This window comes from Cornus florida, unplaced genomic scaffold, assembly GCF_030987335.1.
Source record: "Cornus florida cultivar Cherokee Brave unplaced genomic scaffold, ASM3098733v1 CherokeeBrave_3.0.0_Hap2_Chr01, whole genome shotgun sequence".
Classification (NCBI taxonomy): domain Eukaryota; kingdom Viridiplantae; phylum Streptophyta; class Magnoliopsida; order Cornales; family Cornaceae; genus Cornus; species Cornus florida.
Genome location: NW_026775571.1, coordinates 4,709,319 through 4,726,800, shown reverse-complemented (window position 1 = coordinate 4,726,800; position 17,482 = coordinate 4,709,319). Strand labels below are relative to the sequence as shown.

Below are 17,482 nucleotides of genomic sequence, written 5' to 3'. Positions count from 1 at the left end.
CATCTGTTATCATGGGTTGGTAAAATTAATTTTCTCCTCTTGTTTTTGGATCTTTAATTTAGAGTATAATATATTCTACCACTAGTCCTATCTGAGAAACATGAATGGATTGTCGGTTAATAGTACAAGTACTAAAATACCCTTTTATCATATACCGGTTTGGTCACTGTGTGTCATTTTATTGAAGCACTCAGAGACCCTTTTGAAGAAGGAATGGAGCAAAAAACCCATGGGAATGCTGAGAAGCTTTGGAGTGCCCTTGTGTACCTCAATTTTTAGTTTTTTTTTTCTCTCCTGAAACTGCAAGCAGCAATATTGGACTTAGAAGACAATAAATGTGCCATGCTATTGTGAGGTAGCCAATATTAGACAAGACACTACTAGTCTAAGAATCTTAGTTCATTTGGTTGATTTGAGCTATGGCCATGATTTTTGTCCAACAATTGCTGCCATCTAGCTGTGACTGAAAATTATAATATTCTTTTCCCTTATGTAGCACTCTTAGGTCCAAACACTACTATTTCGTTTCTTTTTCTTTTTCTTTTTCTTTTTTTCCGCTTCTCTGGTTTAAATTTGGTTTATTTTAGGTTAATTCTTTGACGATATCTCTACACAGAGTTCATTTTTGGATTGACACGTAGGCCGAACTCTAAATAATTCAAAGGGACTAAATCCCTTCGGATCGGATCATTTGGAGTTGACTCTAAACAATTTCGGTATTTATTTTATCAAGTAAGTTTAAAAAAGACTCAGTGTGGGTTGATCCCCAGAAGGTCTAGTTAATAAAATTTGTTAATATCACGCAACATCTAGGTGCGTGTAACTTTAGGGGGGCAACAACTCTAGACCCGTGACTTACAACAAACAGAAATGATTAAGGTGCATTTTAATTTCAAGATACATCCTTCATATTATTGTATTTCTGAAAATGATACATATATATGCACCACCTATGGACTACTAGGTTGATGACATGAATTCCTAAAATTTAATTACTTGTTTTGCTAAACTATCTTTGGATGTGATGTGATTACACCTTTACTTATACAGCCAATCTCCACTTTAGTTTAGATGGATTATCCCCTGTAGTGCTTTTTGCTTTTTGGTTTTGCCTTAGAGACTGTGGGGACAAATGCAATATTTAAAACAAATCACTTGATTATAGAAGGCAATTAATTACCTTTGTTTTTTTATCATTGCAAAGTATATAACACTATACATAACAATCAATAATACAGACAGGATAAAAAACAACATCCAAAGCTTTCCATGTTATACAATGGCTTTGTTTTTTCTTTTCTTTACTTTTCTTTTTTAAATATATATATATTAAATATAAAAACCTATGGGTCTAACATTACACACAACTAGGTTTAGGGCACATGAGATGACCAGTGTCATAGAAAATTGCCAAATTACAGGGCAATGTTCATCAAGAAAATGAGATCGCTAAAACTAATTTTAAAGAAAACAGCCTTAAGCTTGTTAGAAATACTCATTACTCCATTTTCTTTTTAATAGGTAATGATATTCAACCTCTAACGTCTAATCCTTCGTATTCTGACTCCGATTTTCTACTCTTATCATCTTCAGTGATTAACAGTAAGAGAAGTGGATTCCCTCCTATTTGAAGAGGCCGTATTAGGCCTTGTGCCTGTATTCCAAAATGACCTCTTCAAAATGCAATCTTATAATATTAATAAGAAATGTAATATAAATAACTTTATTTAGTGCAACCTCATTCAATTTGAATATTCTTTTTTTAAAATATTCAAAATGGTTTGGACCAAAATTTAATTTAATTATATGGTTGTGATGATGCAATCACTAGTTTGGCTGAGTATTCATGGTTCTCTGTATAGGGTTGGGGATTTTCTTTCCCTGATCCATGGAGGAAGAAGCCTAATCCATCATTAATTATATGAGATTTATAATATTTTTCTCATCTTGTATATAACAACAACAATACTGATAATATAATTCTCACCATGCCTGTGAACATGAAATTGTTACAAATGTAGTGTCCACTCAAGGACCACTTGAGATGCACTATAGGCGTGAAGCCTCTTAACTTTTATTTGGCATTTAAATAGTTATCACATGATGTTCAGCTCTTGAATCTAAGGCCAAAAGGGATCACTATATGTTGGTTACGTTGTTCATTGTAGACACAAAATAATCTTAAATGTTCAAATTATCAATATGATGCTTGACACATCGACTAATAGAGTCGTGATACAAGGTTTGAAATGTACCAATGTCGGTGGAACTCACGCTCTACTCACATTAGTGTAGTCAAATGCGTTTGACTTTCGAATGCTGTATCATTTTTCAAACTTTTTACGTCACAAATAAAAACAACCTTTAGATAATTAATAAACATCACAAAGTGATACCACTAATACTATAGAACTACGATTACATGAATTTTTTACCAATGGAAACAAAAAAGAAATACCACTAATAATTATAATCCTTTTGAAATTGTCACAGCCTCTCTCGCTTTTACCATGCTCAATTCAATCAAATCTATCATTCAAAAAATAAAAGCATAGCAAATTAAATAACTCATAGATGACACAATGCTTTGACTGTAAATGTGGGGCTTGCTTTCTCCATTCATCTCTGTTGCATCCCCCATATTAAAAATTCAAAGTGACTCCATATAGGCATGAAAAGATAGTAGTGACTCCAGATAGTTATAAAAAGATAGGAGATAGGTTCACATTTTATTTATTTATTTATTTTTGGCAAAAGCAATAAAAAAAATAAAATAAAAAATCTGAACTTTCTATGTGTGAACAAAATACCTGACTTTAAAAGTGACCAAACGATTTACCACTTTACAAACTTATTTTGAGTTATTAGGTAGCCCGCGGGCGAGCACCGCACTTTTGAAAGTTCATGAAATATTTGAGCAAAGATCACTTTTTTTTTTTCTGCAATTTTGACTTTTGGTTTTTCAGATCCTCTGCAAGTGGTGTACTGCATATGAGAGTTCATAATCCTCCTACGTGTGCACGCCCAGTTCGCATATGTAAGACTTGTGGAACTCGAATGCAGTAGATCACACAATTATACTATACCTAAGCTATTTTTTTATTATTATTATTTTAAAAAAAAACATAAATTACCATGAAAGGAACAGATTGGAATCCAATTCCTCACATTTCCATTGCGCAGCTTAATTTCCTCGAGTATATATATTGTCATTCAACGATTCAAAGGCCTAAAGCCAAAATAGCAGTACAGAGACGTAAAGCTAAGTCAAAAAAGACATACAAATCTTGAATCAAAGCAAATAAATGAAAAATAGGCTTCAAATTTGTGAAGAAAACAGAGTGCAACACTTTACAAAACAAATTTTCTCAAGTATTCAACACATAAAAGCTTTAAGTAAAAACTTACCTAAAAATAATAATAATAATAATAATAATAATAATAATAATAATGAAGCATTCAAGTAAAAGATGTGAAGCATGACACAATGCTTTGACTGTAAACATTGTGTTTGCTTTTTCTTTTTCACTCATCTATCTGTTGCTTCCCCATACCACCATGATTCCTCTTCACCTCAATTCTTAGATATACAATTATTGCAGTTATCATGCTATGTTGTTTGAGCACTGTTGAAAATTCAAAGTGACTTTAAAGGAGAGTTTTCAGCAATATGTTGTGTTTGTTGTCTTTGGTAGGTACTGTATGGTTCGATACATGCCCATACATACGACACCTTCCCCACAAACACAACATAACAAGGGCAATCTCCCAAAATAAAGAAGGGGTATTTAAGTCAATCACAAAAACTGGTATGGTGTCCAGTCTGTTTCTTTGACTATCCAGCCCATCCATCAATAAATATTAAAAATGAAAATTTCACAGAGACCAAGGAGGAATTATAATCAATTTTCTTGAATTTCAAAGTACCCATAAATGTGAGGGACTTATTAGTAATAACACACATGGCCTAATAGGGTGTCCAGTCTGTTCATTTGACCTCCTCTCACCTATCACTAGATTGCATTTACATTTTCTTCCATCACACTGATTACTTGTCTCCTCTGATCATAATTACTACTCACTTTTATATCTATATTCATATTAATATTGGCATTGTTGTTTGACTTAACAATTGGGTTTAGAAAAATAATTCAGAATTACGTAACCGTCTAATTTTAATTTATTTACGCATGTTGTTTAAAATTTTCTAATAATCAGTAACAGTCACTTTCTAAAAGTCATATATTGCTAAAAAAAATTTAAATAAAAAAGAAAAAGAAAAAAGAATTGCAATTTTGATGCTTCTCTTTTACTGTATGTAAGGCATTACCTACCACTGATAAGTCTATGGCTTCTTCTTATTATCCCCACCACCACCATTTCCACACAACCCAGAATTCCATGTGCATTGTTGTGTGTTGTGTGCAATTCCCTTCAACTTGAAAACGAGGGATTTCACTTTGTCATCTCATTTAATTAGGGGTTTTCAATAGGGTATTCAAAGATTTACAGATACCCATTTCAGCAATATTAAAGACTCAGATAGGGAATCCCACAAAACTGACTATATATTTGGGATTCTTGGCAATGGGACTGATTTGATGGTGTTTTCAATCAATGGGTTCACTTTTAAATGTGTTATAGGGCTTTGCCTATAAGAGATCTAGGGTTTAAACTTTTGATTCATTACCCTAGAGGAGTGTGTGAAAAAGATTTTTGGAGGCTGTTTATTTCTGAATCACATCACATACAGGTATGTGTATATATGCTCATTAACGTTTCATGTTTGTATAATTTTAGAAATTGAGACGTATAGCCTTATTTGGTTGGTTGTGTTGGTATATGGAAAGTAATAGATGACATGTTCTGTTTCTCTTTCAGTTTTATTTCTGTTATTCATTGGTTTTTGAAAAATTTGTGCTTTTTTCCTCTTTTTATTTTTTATTTATTATTTATTTATTTATTTTGAGTGCGCGTCAGTGTGTGTGTGAATTGTGTGCTTCATCTTTGATAGATTGGGAATGTTCTGTTCTCTCTCTCTCTATATATATATATATATGTATGTATACATATCTGTATATGGGTCCTTTATCTTTTACATTCTAATTTCAATTTAGAGTTTTGGAGGGCTGAAGGAAATGGTGAAATGTTTAATAATGCTACACAGTACCAGAATGCATTTAATCTAAAACTTATTTAGGTGTTCATACTCTTAGGTAAATGATTCTGTTTATCATATGTTGATGGGATAGTGATAAATAAGAATTGGGGGAAAAAAAGTCATTACAAAAGTAGATAATGCTTGAACTAGAAGAAGAGTACAGATGACATAGGAAATGGGTAAAGCTGAAAGAAAAAATTGTACTTTTTTCCTCCTTCGCTTTTATTTTGTGTGAATTGTGTGCGCTTCGCTTCATCTTTGGTAGATTGGGAATGGTCCCGTTCTCTCACTCTCTCTCTCTCTCTCTCTCTCTCTATATATATATATATATATATATATATATAAATATATATGTATGTATATAAATCAGAATATGGGTCCTTTATCTTTCACATTCTAATTTCAATTTAGAGTTTTGGAGCGCTGAAGGAAATGGTGAAATGTTTAATAATGCTACATAGTACCAGAATGCATTTAATCTAAAACTTATTAGGTATTCATATTCTTAGGTAAATGATTCTGTTTATCATCTGTTGAACTAGAAGCAGAATACAGATAATGCTTGAACTAGAAGCAGAATACAGATTACAGACACATGTGACATAGGAAATGCATATATGGAATTGCTTATCAAGTTATTCTATTTTCCAACTTGCAGGCATCTTGGTATTGGAAAAATGGCGTCTGATCTTAAAACTGAACTTTCTCAGAGAACAGAGATTTTCAATCTTAAAGTGTGGGTTGTGATAGGGATCTTTGTGGGAGTGTTCATTGTAATTATTCTCTTGGTGCTATCTTTTTGTCTTACTTCGCGAAAGAAATCCAGAAGGACTAATGAAAAACTTCCGATTAGCCAAATTCCAACTGTATCTAAAGAGATCAAAGAGATAGGGGTTGATCGAAATTCAGCAAACAACTTTGTTCCTCATGATGCAGAATTTCTAGTCCTTCATGACAAGTTCAGTGACAAAGACTCGGATAAGCTTTTGACGCATTTAAGTGCGGAGAAGACAAACAATGCAGATAATAGCAGTCAATCAGGCTCGTTCAGTCATATTGAGAAGGATGGTGATGGGTCACAATCAGGAGAAAAAGGAACTGCTGGGACCATTAATATGTACAGACCTTCTTCACATCCTATAACTGCTCCTTCTCCTCTATCTGGTCTGCCTGAATTCTCTCACCTCGGTTGGGGTCATTGGTTTACGTTAAGGGACCTAGAAGTAGCAACAAACAGATTTTCAAAGGAAAATGTTATCGGTGAGGGTGGTTATGGTGTTGTTTATCGAGGCCATCTGATCAATGGGAATCCTGTGGCTGTTAAGAAGCTCCTCAACAATCTGTAAGTTTTCAAATGAGCTAGATAACTTCTTATCTTATCCAATACACATCTTTATTTTTGTAACTAACTAGCTTATGTGATATTACTTATAATTTATATAGAGGACAAGCAGAGAAGGAATTCAGGGTAGAAGTGGAGGCTATCGGTCATGTGCGACATAAGAACTTAGTTCGACTTCTGGGGTACTGTATTGAAGGAACCCACAGGTACCATATTCCTTTAAGCTCTTTCTTTGTTATTTGGGATGACAGACTAGATAGTCTTTTAGCGTAGAGAAAGAAAACCCATATAATAATTTTTACAGCTCTTTTAATGCAGGTTTTTTTGTATTTTTCATGACAAGTGAAAAATATTAACAATATTTTATGATCTTTGTCATTTTTTTTTTTTGGTGGTGATGCTAATCAATTTATTTTATTTTATTTTTATAAGTAAGAGTTCACTGAAGAGCGCCCAAAAAGGGCGATGCGACCCAGAACAACTAAACAAGAAATATAGCCTCAAGCTTTCCATAAAAGACAAAAGAATCTCCATAGATTTACAATTAGAGCCCTGTACCCAAAAGAATAAAGAACTAAGAATAGAAAATCTAACCACCTCCAAGGAGATTCCAAGACATCAAAGGATCTCCTATTCCTCTCCTTCTAAAGAGCCCACCACAAGCACAAAGGAGCTGTCCTCCACGCATCTCTGAGTTGGGGGCGCACACGACAACCTCCTCAAGCATCAATCAAGCTCACTGAGGACTTCGGCATGACCCTCTAGATCCCGCACAAAGCAAATGTCACCCATCCCTAGCTCTAGGGCTATGCAGAAGGATATGATCCACTTATTATTGACTCCTCAGCCTGCTTGCAAATACCACACCAATTGACAATAATCTAATGTCTCCTTCTCAGATTGTCAATGGTCAAGTTACTTCCCAACGTCGCTGTCCAACCAAAAAAGGCCACTTTTAGTGGGGCTCTCAAATGCCAAATTCCTTTCCACGGAAAGAACAACCCCTGGTGCAAAACATTTTATAAATTAGTTAATTGATTAAGAACTTTCTCCACCAGCCTATAATATCCAAATGACTGCACCATTTTTTTGATTAGGATGGCCGATGGCCTTGTACTTGCTAAATGGGCTTCCTGTTTACAGAAAACAAAGGTTTACTAGTTATATATCAATTGATTTTACTGTAATTACCTAATGCATTTTCTTCGAATTGAATATATTAGAAGTTTTCATTTGAATTGAATCTATTGAGAAGATATTATTTGTGACCAGATAATTGAACTTTGAAAATGTGTCAGCTTCCTACTATTATAGGATTTTGATTTACTTCTCTATTTTAATCAAATTTCAGATTGTTGGTGTATGAGTATGTCAACAATGGCAACTTGGAGCAATGGCTTCATGGAGCTATGCGTCAGCATGGATATCTTACTTGGGAAGCCCGCATGAAAGTACTTATTGGCACTGCAAAGGCGTAAGCTCATGCATTCATAGGTTAATATAACTTAGTAACAGTTGCCCTGGCTTTGTATCTTTTTTCACACTTGATATACTTGTTGCAGACTTGCCTACTTGCATGAAGCAATTGAGCCAAAAGTAGTGCATCGAGACATCAAGTCGAGCAACATACTGATCGATGATGACTTCAATGCTAAAATTTCTGACTTTGGTCTGGCCAAGTTGTTGGGTGCTGGAAAAAGTCATATTACAACTAGAGTTATGGGTACCTTTGGGTGAGTATAATTTTTAATGGCTATGCTGTAGTTCATTCTGTCTCATCATATTCTTTCATTTTTTATGCTTAAATATTTTTTAAGCAAACTCAAATGGTCAATAATTGTGGACTATGATCATTTTCTTTCCTTTTTGACTTATTTCTAATTGTACAGATATGTGGCTCCAGAATATGCAAATAGTGGCCTTCTAAATGAGAAGAGTGATGTTTATAGCTTTGGGGTTGTGCTTCTGGAAGCTATTACTGGAAGAGATCCAGTTGATTATGGTCGCCCTGCACCTGAGGTATGCAAGATTATCAATTCCTTTATCATGAGAGAATTGCCGAATTTCCAAAGGCAATTACCCTGGATTTCATGTTGATGAACTATGATTGAGAGATGTTCATTTCAGCCTACCAATTTTAAGTTTACTTGAATTAGTACTTGCTCACATTTGTGTATAATTAGGAAATACATGCATATTTTAAATATTGTAATTTACATATTGCCAGCTTACGGGATTAAGCTACACAAGTTGAGGTACACAGTGCACAACTACATTTCAGTTGAATTGATTAGTTGGTCTTTGATGTATTTAATGCTCAATAGAAAATTGGCATAATTTGTTCTCTTCCCAGGACTGAATAAACTTAATACAATCTGGTCATTTAAAATGTCTTTATTGTACTAATTCTTTCCTAATTTGTTGTTAAACGGATTATGTTTTATTTAGGGAGGTAAAGGAACAAATTTGGTTGCATTCTTGATATAGGAGCAATCTAATGCAATAGAAATCTTAAATATGGATAACTTACAAGTACATCATTTCTTGGAGTAGTGAAAAGGTATCAGGGAAGACCAAATTTCCTGTTTTATGAGCTCAATTGATGAACTAAAATACAGGGGTTTTATTCTCCCCTAAGAATTGTGTTAACCTTTGGGTATGAATTCCGTATAGGAGTATTGTTGTTTGAAGAAGCTGTTTTCCATGAAATTATCCCTCCCTCATTATGAAATTACTTCTTTGATTAAAACTCCACCAGAAACTGATATCATTGATCCCGTTGAATGAAAACCACTTGCGATCTGGGTATCTTTCATATTTATTTGCCCATTTATCTTCAGAACACATACCCCTCTAAGAAAGTGTTTGGAATGGCGTCATGCAGTGTCCTGATTTCTGAATTTTGTGACTCTTGCAGGTAAATCTGGTTGATTGGCTCAAGATGATGGTTGGCAGCAGGCGCTCGGAAGAAGTTGTTGATCCAACTATTGAGATGAGGCCATCTACAAGCGCCCTTAAACGAGCTCTATTAACTGCTTTGAGGTGTGTTGATCCAGATGCTGACAAGAGACCAAAGATGGGTCAGGTTGTACGTATGCTTGAATCAGAGGAATATCCCATACCACGAGAGGTTCGACTCTGAAATTTAAAATACATTAACACCACCATTTCTGATGTTATATTATTACTAGAAGAATCTTTTATATAGAGAAGATGTGAAACCTGTGGCATTTCAGATATTGTCCTGAAATAAATTAAAAGTTTTCATCAAAATAAAGTCCATATTAATTCATTATTCAATAAGCATGTACTTTACTATAAAATGCTTCTTCCTATGTTTTAATTTTCCAAAAATTTTTGAACTCTATTTTGCAACATGGTTTTATTTAATCAAACCCCCCTCAGCCTGTAACACATTTGAACTCTCAGGATCGAAGACGACGGAGAAGTCAGACTGTGACCACAGACGGTGAATCACAGAGGGAGATTTCTGACACAGATGGGGGTGACAATCCAGACCCAAGGTCAGAGAGTAGAATGAATCACCAGGTGTGACCAAACGGGCAAGTAATTGAATGTATTTGAGCAATGTTAGCTAAAGGGTCATACCTCCCCTTCGATCTTTTCGAGTTTTGTGGATCTGCATTTTGGATGAACAGGCCGGAAGCTGAGCTATAAAGGCGTAGCATATTTTGTCTTTTGGTTTCTTATTTCCTACCTGTAGATGTTGAGGAGAGTTATTATTTTGTCATGAAAATAGAATCATCATGAAATACCCGTACAACTGGTACTTTGTACATATTGTCAATTTTTTTTCCATTTTTCTTTCTTTTTTTTTTCTTTTTTTTTTCCTTCTTTTTGTGTTGTAAAACTTTTTTGTTCATAGGAGGATTATTAATGAGTTGCTGTGAAGAACAGCATAAAATCAAAGGATATGATTTTGTGAGTGCATTGAAGAAAATTTTTCAGCACATTGAAAATTGACACTGCACCCCCAATCTGAGTATCCAAAACTTGGGAAAGACTTTTATGTTGGTACCTGGTTCCGGTTTTCTTTTCACATTTCACATTTCACATTTGTATTGACTCTCAATTTTTGAAATTTTATTAAAAAATAAAATTACACAACCAAAAAAAAAAATGTTAGAAAGTGTTTCTAGGAAAATTTCCTGAAAATGGTCCCTCTTTAAGTTGCTGTTAGTCATCCTAAAAAAGTTAGTCCTTAATAAAAGAAATTTGAAAACGACCATTAGTCTAGTTGATATAACTCCTCAAAAGAGTGGTGAAGGGTAGGGTTGGCAATTTGTGTTTGTGTCGTGTCGATATAAGGGTATTATACTAAATAGGTAAATCCAAACCCAACTTATTTAATAATCGTGTCAAGAATTTTCAATACTAACCCAACCTGTTTATTAAACAAGTAAATGCGTTAACTCGTTTAATAATCTGTTTATCAAAACGAAACATTTAATATTTAATTAAATACTAAATAATAGAAAAAAATTGTCATAATTAACCAAAATATTAAAAAAATAATAATAAAATCATAAGGCATAGATAATGTTTATGTTGAAGTGACTTAACTATTCATAATAAGTGGGTTTAAACAAGTAACATATTACATAGATCATATTCACGATTATAACATGTTGAGTTAAATGAGTTATAAACAAGTTACACGGGTTAAACTCCTCAACCCTAATTCAACACGGTTAAATAAGCGAATTAATCGTATCAACCATTTTATGACCCAAACTTGTTTATACCAAATCCAAATCCTTTTAACTCGTGTCGTGTTGTAATTTGCCACCCCTAGCGAAAGGCACGAGGGTATGAGCCCCATGGTTGGCAGGTGAGGTGGCTAGGGTTTCCTAGGATGGATAAGCATTTCCGGTTACAGTGGAAGATTTGTGGACATGGGTTTCCTAGGATGGAAAAGCATTTTCGGTTACAATTTGTGGACATTTTGAAGCTCAAACCTTTGGCTGTCAAATTTGTGTTTGGCTGTCAAATTTGTGTTTGCAAGTATGGTCTGGAGTTGTGGTTACATTGGATGCTAGGAATGCTCCAATTGTGGGCATCCGACCAGCCTAATGTCAGTCTGACCATAACTTCCGCTGTTTTGAATAACATTCCACGCGCCATCCATTAAAAATGCATGCCATGCAAGGCAGATTTCAACTTTATACCAGGAGCATGAGAGAGAGAGAGAGAGAGAGTCCAGATATAATACATGAACACAACACACAACCATGAAAATCAAGAAGCACTAATTATTATGGAGGCACCTAATTCACCAAAAGATCAGAATCAGCTGGATATGTCCATACTTCATAATTATATATATAATTCTCACTTGCTATTAGTGTTAAGAAAATCTTTCAAGACCATAAAATAGTCAAAGAATACAAGGCTGTTGTAAGCAAATCAAAACCTTAAATACAAGCCAAATGAAAAAACTGCCGTGCCATTTCACGGTGCTTCTGAACAAAGATTCTATTCATTACACAAGAAATTCCATTAAGTTCTCCGATGACTTGAGGGTATCAAGTAAACGATACCTGATCTACAACCACCTATCATAAAACAAATCTTTATGACATATTTGGCAAGAGAGACTTGATCAAAGAGGGGAAAATCACAAGTTTGGTGTTTCACTGGGTGGTCCAGCTCGAGCATTCAACAGAGGTTGGAGAGCTTTTACGACAATGCTCATGTTTGGCCGGAAATCAGCTTCGTATTGCACACACAAGGCAGCAACGGCAGCCATCTGTTTCCAGCACACAACAATAACAAACAAATCAAGAGTAGAATATCAGTTCAGAAATTCATCAGAAATTAAAAGGTTCTAATTCAATTGATTATTCATCAGAGGTACAGACAGTAGTGCTTCAATATGAAGATGGCAATACCGAATATCACTGCCCACTGGCCATCAACTAATAATAAAAAAGAAAAAGAAAAAGCCGAGACCATGATGTAATCAAGTACCACATCCAAATTACCTTTGCGACTGCCTTGGGAGGGTATTCCCCTCCTAGTCTAGTGTCGACGCACTGCTTCACCTTATCTTCACTGAGTTTTGGTGTAGCCTAAAAATAATTCAGGTGTGAAAGAATCAGTTTGGATTGAAAATAATAAGAAAAGACTAATCAACTGAAAGTTCAAAATAAAGCATGCAAGCATTTCCAAAAAAAAAACTTTAAATAAATAAATAAACTAGGGTAAAGTGAGCACCCATGTCACAAGACTCTGTTGTCCACGTGGCAATGTATGGTCAACAGGTTTACGCCCAGTCAAGAGCTCTAAGAGGACGACTCCAAAGCTGTAAACATCACTCTTTGAACTAAGCTGCCCAGTCATTGCATATCTGCCAATACCAACATCAGAAAACATAAACCATTATGAATTTGCTAAGGTGCCAACTTCATGATAATAATATGAAGAAAGACAAATGGGGGTTGGGATAAAGTAAATTGTACTTCATAGTAGAAAATGTCATGTTATCAGATGGGTAGACCAATTGTCAACTAAAAGCATAGATGAGCTCATGGCAAAGGGGCTACCCAAATTGCCTGTATTTGGTGGAGTGAGTTGATTCTCAACAACCGCCCTATTTCAAAGCAAAACAAGAGCTTACTCTGGAGCATGATAACCAAACGTTCCAAGAACACGAGTGGAATGAAGACGTGCTGCCATATCAGGGGCTTGATTTGACAAATCGAAATCCGCAATCTTAGCAACATCATCATCAAAAAGCAAAACATTGCTTGACTTAATGTCGCGATGGATAATATGAGGTCGTGCCTTTTCATGTAAATATTCAAGTCCTTTTGCAGCCCCAACAGCAATTTTAACCCTTTGTGCCCATGATAGAACTGGACCTGGCTGTGCCCCTTTGACACCTTTCCGTCCTACATCCACAAATTGAAGAACATTACTCATACATCAAGGAGGTGAGAATACCTAATAGTCTAATATTCAAAAACAAGCAGCCCGCTGAAATAATGGAACAAAAAATAAATAATAAGAGAACATCACCAAGTCGTCATATTTCAACTGCAGTTTCATTAATTGACATTGATACATGTGAAGAAGCTTAGGAGACAGAATTAAAAAGAAATGATGCGCTTCCTTATTTCCAAGCTAAAAGTTAATTGCTGCTGACAAAAACAATATATAATCAAACAGAGAGGGCAAGAAGCTGCCAGCTAGCCCCGAAGTCTTCTAATAGAATCCAACCCCCAAATGAGTTGGAAGGTCTAAGGAAAGTGCCTTTTCATGTAGCCCAGCTATTTGCCACACACACACACACACAATAAAAAAACAAAGGGATTGAAACTGGAACAGAAGTGGCAAAATTGACTTCAAGGAACTATCTCCACAAAACAAAAGAGGGTTGCAATGCTTTTGCATTCTGGATATCTAAAGTATCTTTCAGGTAATACTAGGACATATTTAAGAGAGAGCAATTGTATTGCGGCAAGAATGGAGGAATGCATCTCTCCTCTCTAATAAGGTTCACAGCAAGAGGCTGCCGTCACTATCTATTCTCAAAGTCGTGAAAACTAACCAGGACATGCTAAAGCCGAAAGCTATAACATTCGCCCAAATATAAACCTTCATCACTTAAAAACACCAAAAAGTACATTTAGCAGTGATTCCAAATTCCAAAGTCGGAAGACCGATTTGAATCAGTCTATATTACCAGTACTAGCAAGGAACAAGATTCAGCTTGACATAGGAAATACTTAACACTACTAACCATGAAGAATATCATGAAGGGATCCATTTGAAGCATACTCATAGGCAAGGACACGGAGACCACCATCTACACAATAACCAAGTAGCTCGACAACATTTTCATGTTTTAGCCTCGATACCATAGAAATCTGTAAAGTCACGAATGAACTGATGAAAATTTTGAATAGAAAAAGTTACATATGATGTAGCTTTTAGTGAAACATAACATGCTGCACTAGGTCCAACCTGTCCCAAGAATTCTTGGTCTGGTTGCTTACTGGAGTCCAACTTTTTTATAGCTGCAGCCTGTCCGCTTCTCAGAAGACCATGGTATACTCTTCCATATGAGCCCTCACCAATTAAAGCCTTTGTGCCAAAATTTTCCGTGATATCCTTCAATTCATCCACTGGAATAGCAGGGACAGCAATAGGCTGAATATCTACAGTTTGCGTGTCCTTTGGTGCAGCTTCTGTGGCACGATAACCTCCATTATTTCCTACATGATGAACTTTCCCTCAGTTTCATATTCATAAAATCAGTAGACTTAAAGTACAGAGAAAAAAAAATGAAATAGTAGTGCAAGATGCAAACACATGATGACTTTGATTGCATCACATGTTGATGCAGGCAACCAAAAATTAAAAAAGAAGAACATATAACATAAACCAAACATTGATAATTGTACAAACAAATCAACATAAGATAAATTATCAAAAAGGACATGTTCAACTTTCTACCTAGTAGCAGTAGGAAAAAACACATCAGCATTATAACTCTCTCCAAATTTAGTCAACAAACATTTTCACCAAGCCAAGTAATGAAAATATGAACATTGTAATTCATCTAAAAACTCATTCTCATGCAAAAAATTCACCTGCTGAATTATTCGCCATGAATGGTCCATTATCAGTAGCTTTTTGCATATCATCTTCTGCACAACAGCCAAAGCAGCTCATGATTCCTTTTCTTCAAATGAAAAGCTGTTGAGCTAGAAAATGCCTTCCGCTGAAAATGTAAACAAATATCAATTCTTGAAAAACAATAATTTGACAGGAAGATAGTGGAGTTGATACGGGGGCAAGTACAATGAGTAAAAAGACCACATCCCACATCAGTATTAGAATGCATTCCTTTATGGTATAGACATTATTTTTTTCCTTTTCTGTTTTACTTTTTCTAATAAATTTAAACTTTAAACATAAAAGCAGAGAGCAAACACATATTCCATGATCACCAGATGATATGAAATACAAAACTGTTTTAGCATGAGTAAAGGCAAATCCAGTTGCACTGGCGGCCGTATCTAAAGGTCACTTTTTGTTACACTAGGCCAGGACAGCAGACGTTGTGAGCACATAAGAAATAAGACAAAGTGCAACTTCTAAAAAGTTATATTTTGATAGACATAACAAGATAAAGAGAGACTGAGAGGGAATAACAAACTAAAATTGATTTAATGTGTTGTTCTGTAACCAAGAAGACATGCATTTTAATTACATAATTTCACTCAATGATGCTGAAATTATGGCTATCAGATGAAGCTAAAATTGCAATTAAAGTGATATGCCATAACTATAACCCTTGTACCTTTGACATCATACGAAAAGTAAGGGTAGGAAGAAAAAAGCAACATACTTACTATCTCCATTAAACACACGTATATCACCTGCCATTTTCCTAGTGATCACAATGATCAATGCAATATAAGACTCGACAAAAACCCATACAGATGATGATCAAAATCTTTCTAAATTACTAGTCAATATATCTGATGAACTCCAAGAATAGGACAATCCAATTCCATTTTCCTCATATGTTACTCTTGCCCATTATCTGGTAGGCTTCTTTGTTTCTGCTCTAAAAAATGTAAATCCATGAATTACAACATGAGAGAAAGTAAGGTTTGAATTTTTATTTTATTTTATTTAACTTCTTCCAGTTTATGAGCGACCAAAAATTGGCATAGAACAAAAATAAAGGGACAAAATCAAGAATTTATTACTACCCTTTGCAGTGATTACTGTCCAGAAAAGTCAATTTAACGAAACATTATCTCATAGAACTCCAAGAATAGGACAATCCAATTCCATTTTCCTCATATGTTACTCTTGCCCATTATCCAGTAGGCTTCTTTGTTTCTCTCGTCAATCAAAGAAAAATAAAAGAATAAAATTCTGAAGTTGCTCTAAGAATGTAAATTCCATGAATTACAACATCAGGGAAAGTAAAGTCTGAATTTTGATTTATTTATTTAATTTAAGTTCTTCCAGTTTATGAGCGACCAAAAATTGGCATAGAACAAAAATAAAGGTCAAAATTAAGAGTTTATTACTACTCATTGCAGTGATTACTGTCCATAGAAGTCAATTTTACGAAACATTATCTCATCGTACAGTGATTATGTGAATGAAAGGAATCATAATGCAGTTCCAGTTACCCATTTGATCCAGTTCACCCAATCCAGATCAAAATCCAAAAAACCGACAAAATATCACCCGATCAAGCAAAACCATTAATTATCAATTGAAACATCAAAAAGAATCAACATCAATTTTCAATTCTAGAGACTAATCGGTGAAAATAGTAGTGAAACCGATGAAAATCCAGTCCTGAGAGCAAATCAACCAAGAGGCAAAAGTATGAAGTCAAAAAAATCTAGGGTTTGAGGTCAAATCAAAGAAGTTGGCAGAACTTTGGGGAAAGAGAAACTCACCTTGTCTCGTCTGTGTCTGAAAATGTAACTGTTTGTCTATCAAACACAGAGGATCGAAATACCAGAGCACATAGATATTTTAGAAAAACACACAATTAAGGAGAAACTAATATAAATAGACATATATTATACTTATATAGTTGGTCTGTCTCAGTCAATCTTTGACTTGTATGCTCAAGGGATCGCACCTTACTTTTTACCAAGCGGAAATTTCTCTTTAATTTCTTATTACCATATTTTTATACGGTTTTTGAAAATATTTTATATTTTTTATACTTTATATTTTTATATTGAGGTGGGTGTTAAGGGTGTACAAACCGGTTAAACCGATGGGATCAAACCGGGTGGATAGATTTAGTTTGATTTTTTTTCACATTTTGATTTAGTTACCACTTTTAAAATATAGAATCATTTATAAACCGTTGGATTATGATTTGAAGTTTTACAAGAGCATATTAAAAAGCGAATCGTTTTAAAAATTATATATATATTTAATTATTTATATATTTTGTATTATAAATA

General features: G+C 34.6%; 2 protein-coding genes across 2 annotated transcripts; one reads left to right on the top strand and one right to left on the bottom strand.

Annotated features, from left to right (window-relative positions):
• Window positions 1-4,318: 4,318 nt before the first annotated feature.
• LOC132282197 (probable receptor-like protein kinase At5g18500) lies at window positions 4,319-10,464 on the top strand. Its single transcript, XM_059783829.1, has 8 exons — window positions 4,319-4,753; window positions 5,820-6,503; window positions 6,605-6,709; window positions 7,855-7,977; window positions 8,066-8,236; window positions 8,393-8,522; window positions 9,421-9,633; window positions 9,933-10,464. The coding sequence occupies exons 2-8, from the start codon at window positions 5,839-5,841 to the stop codon at window positions 10,056-10,058; spliced, it is 1,533 nt and encodes a 510-aa protein (XP_059639812.1). The 5' UTR covers window positions 4,319-4,753; window positions 5,820-5,838; the 3' UTR covers window positions 10,059-10,464.
• A 1,360-nt stretch (window positions 10,465-11,824) lies between these two features.
• Window positions 11,825-17,113, bottom strand: LOC132282279 (pto-interacting protein 1). Its single transcript, XM_059783929.1, has 8 exons — window positions 16,961-17,113; window positions 15,122-15,252; window positions 14,493-14,743; window positions 14,269-14,395; window positions 13,144-13,417; window positions 12,741-12,873; window positions 12,509-12,595; window positions 11,825-12,273 (listed from the first exon to the last, which is right to left on the bottom strand). The coding sequence occupies exons 2-8, from the start codon at window positions 15,201-15,203 to the stop codon at window positions 12,142-12,144; spliced, it is 1,086 nt and encodes a 361-aa protein (XP_059639912.1). The 5' UTR covers window positions 15,204-15,252; window positions 16,961-17,113; the 3' UTR covers window positions 11,825-12,141.
• Between the last annotated feature and the right edge of the window lie 369 nt (window positions 17,114-17,482).

Coding starts and splice junctions, on each gene's coding strand:
- LOC132282197 (XM_059783829.1), top strand. CDS start 5,839: ATGGCGTCTGATCTTAAAACTGAACTTTCTCAGAGAACAGAGATTTTC. Junction 6,504..6,604: donor AAGAAGCTCCTCAACAATCT/GTAAGTTTTCAA, acceptor TAATTTATATAG/AGGACAAGCAGAGAAGGAAT. Junction 8,237..8,392: donor AGAGTTATGGGTACCTTTGG/GTGAGTATAATT, acceptor CTAATTGTACAG/ATATGTGGCTCCAGAATATG.
- LOC132282279 (XM_059783929.1), bottom strand. CDS start 15,203: ATGAGCTGCTTTGGCTGTTGTGCAGAAGATGATATGCAAAAAGCTACT. Junction 14,396..14,492: donor ACCAAGAATTCTTGGGACAG/GTTGGACCTAGT, acceptor GTGACTTTACAG/ATTTCTATGGTATCGAGGCT. Junction 12,874..13,143: donor TTTGGTTATCATGCTCCAGA/GTAAGCTCTTGT, acceptor TGGTATTGGCAG/ATATGCAATGACTGGGCAGC.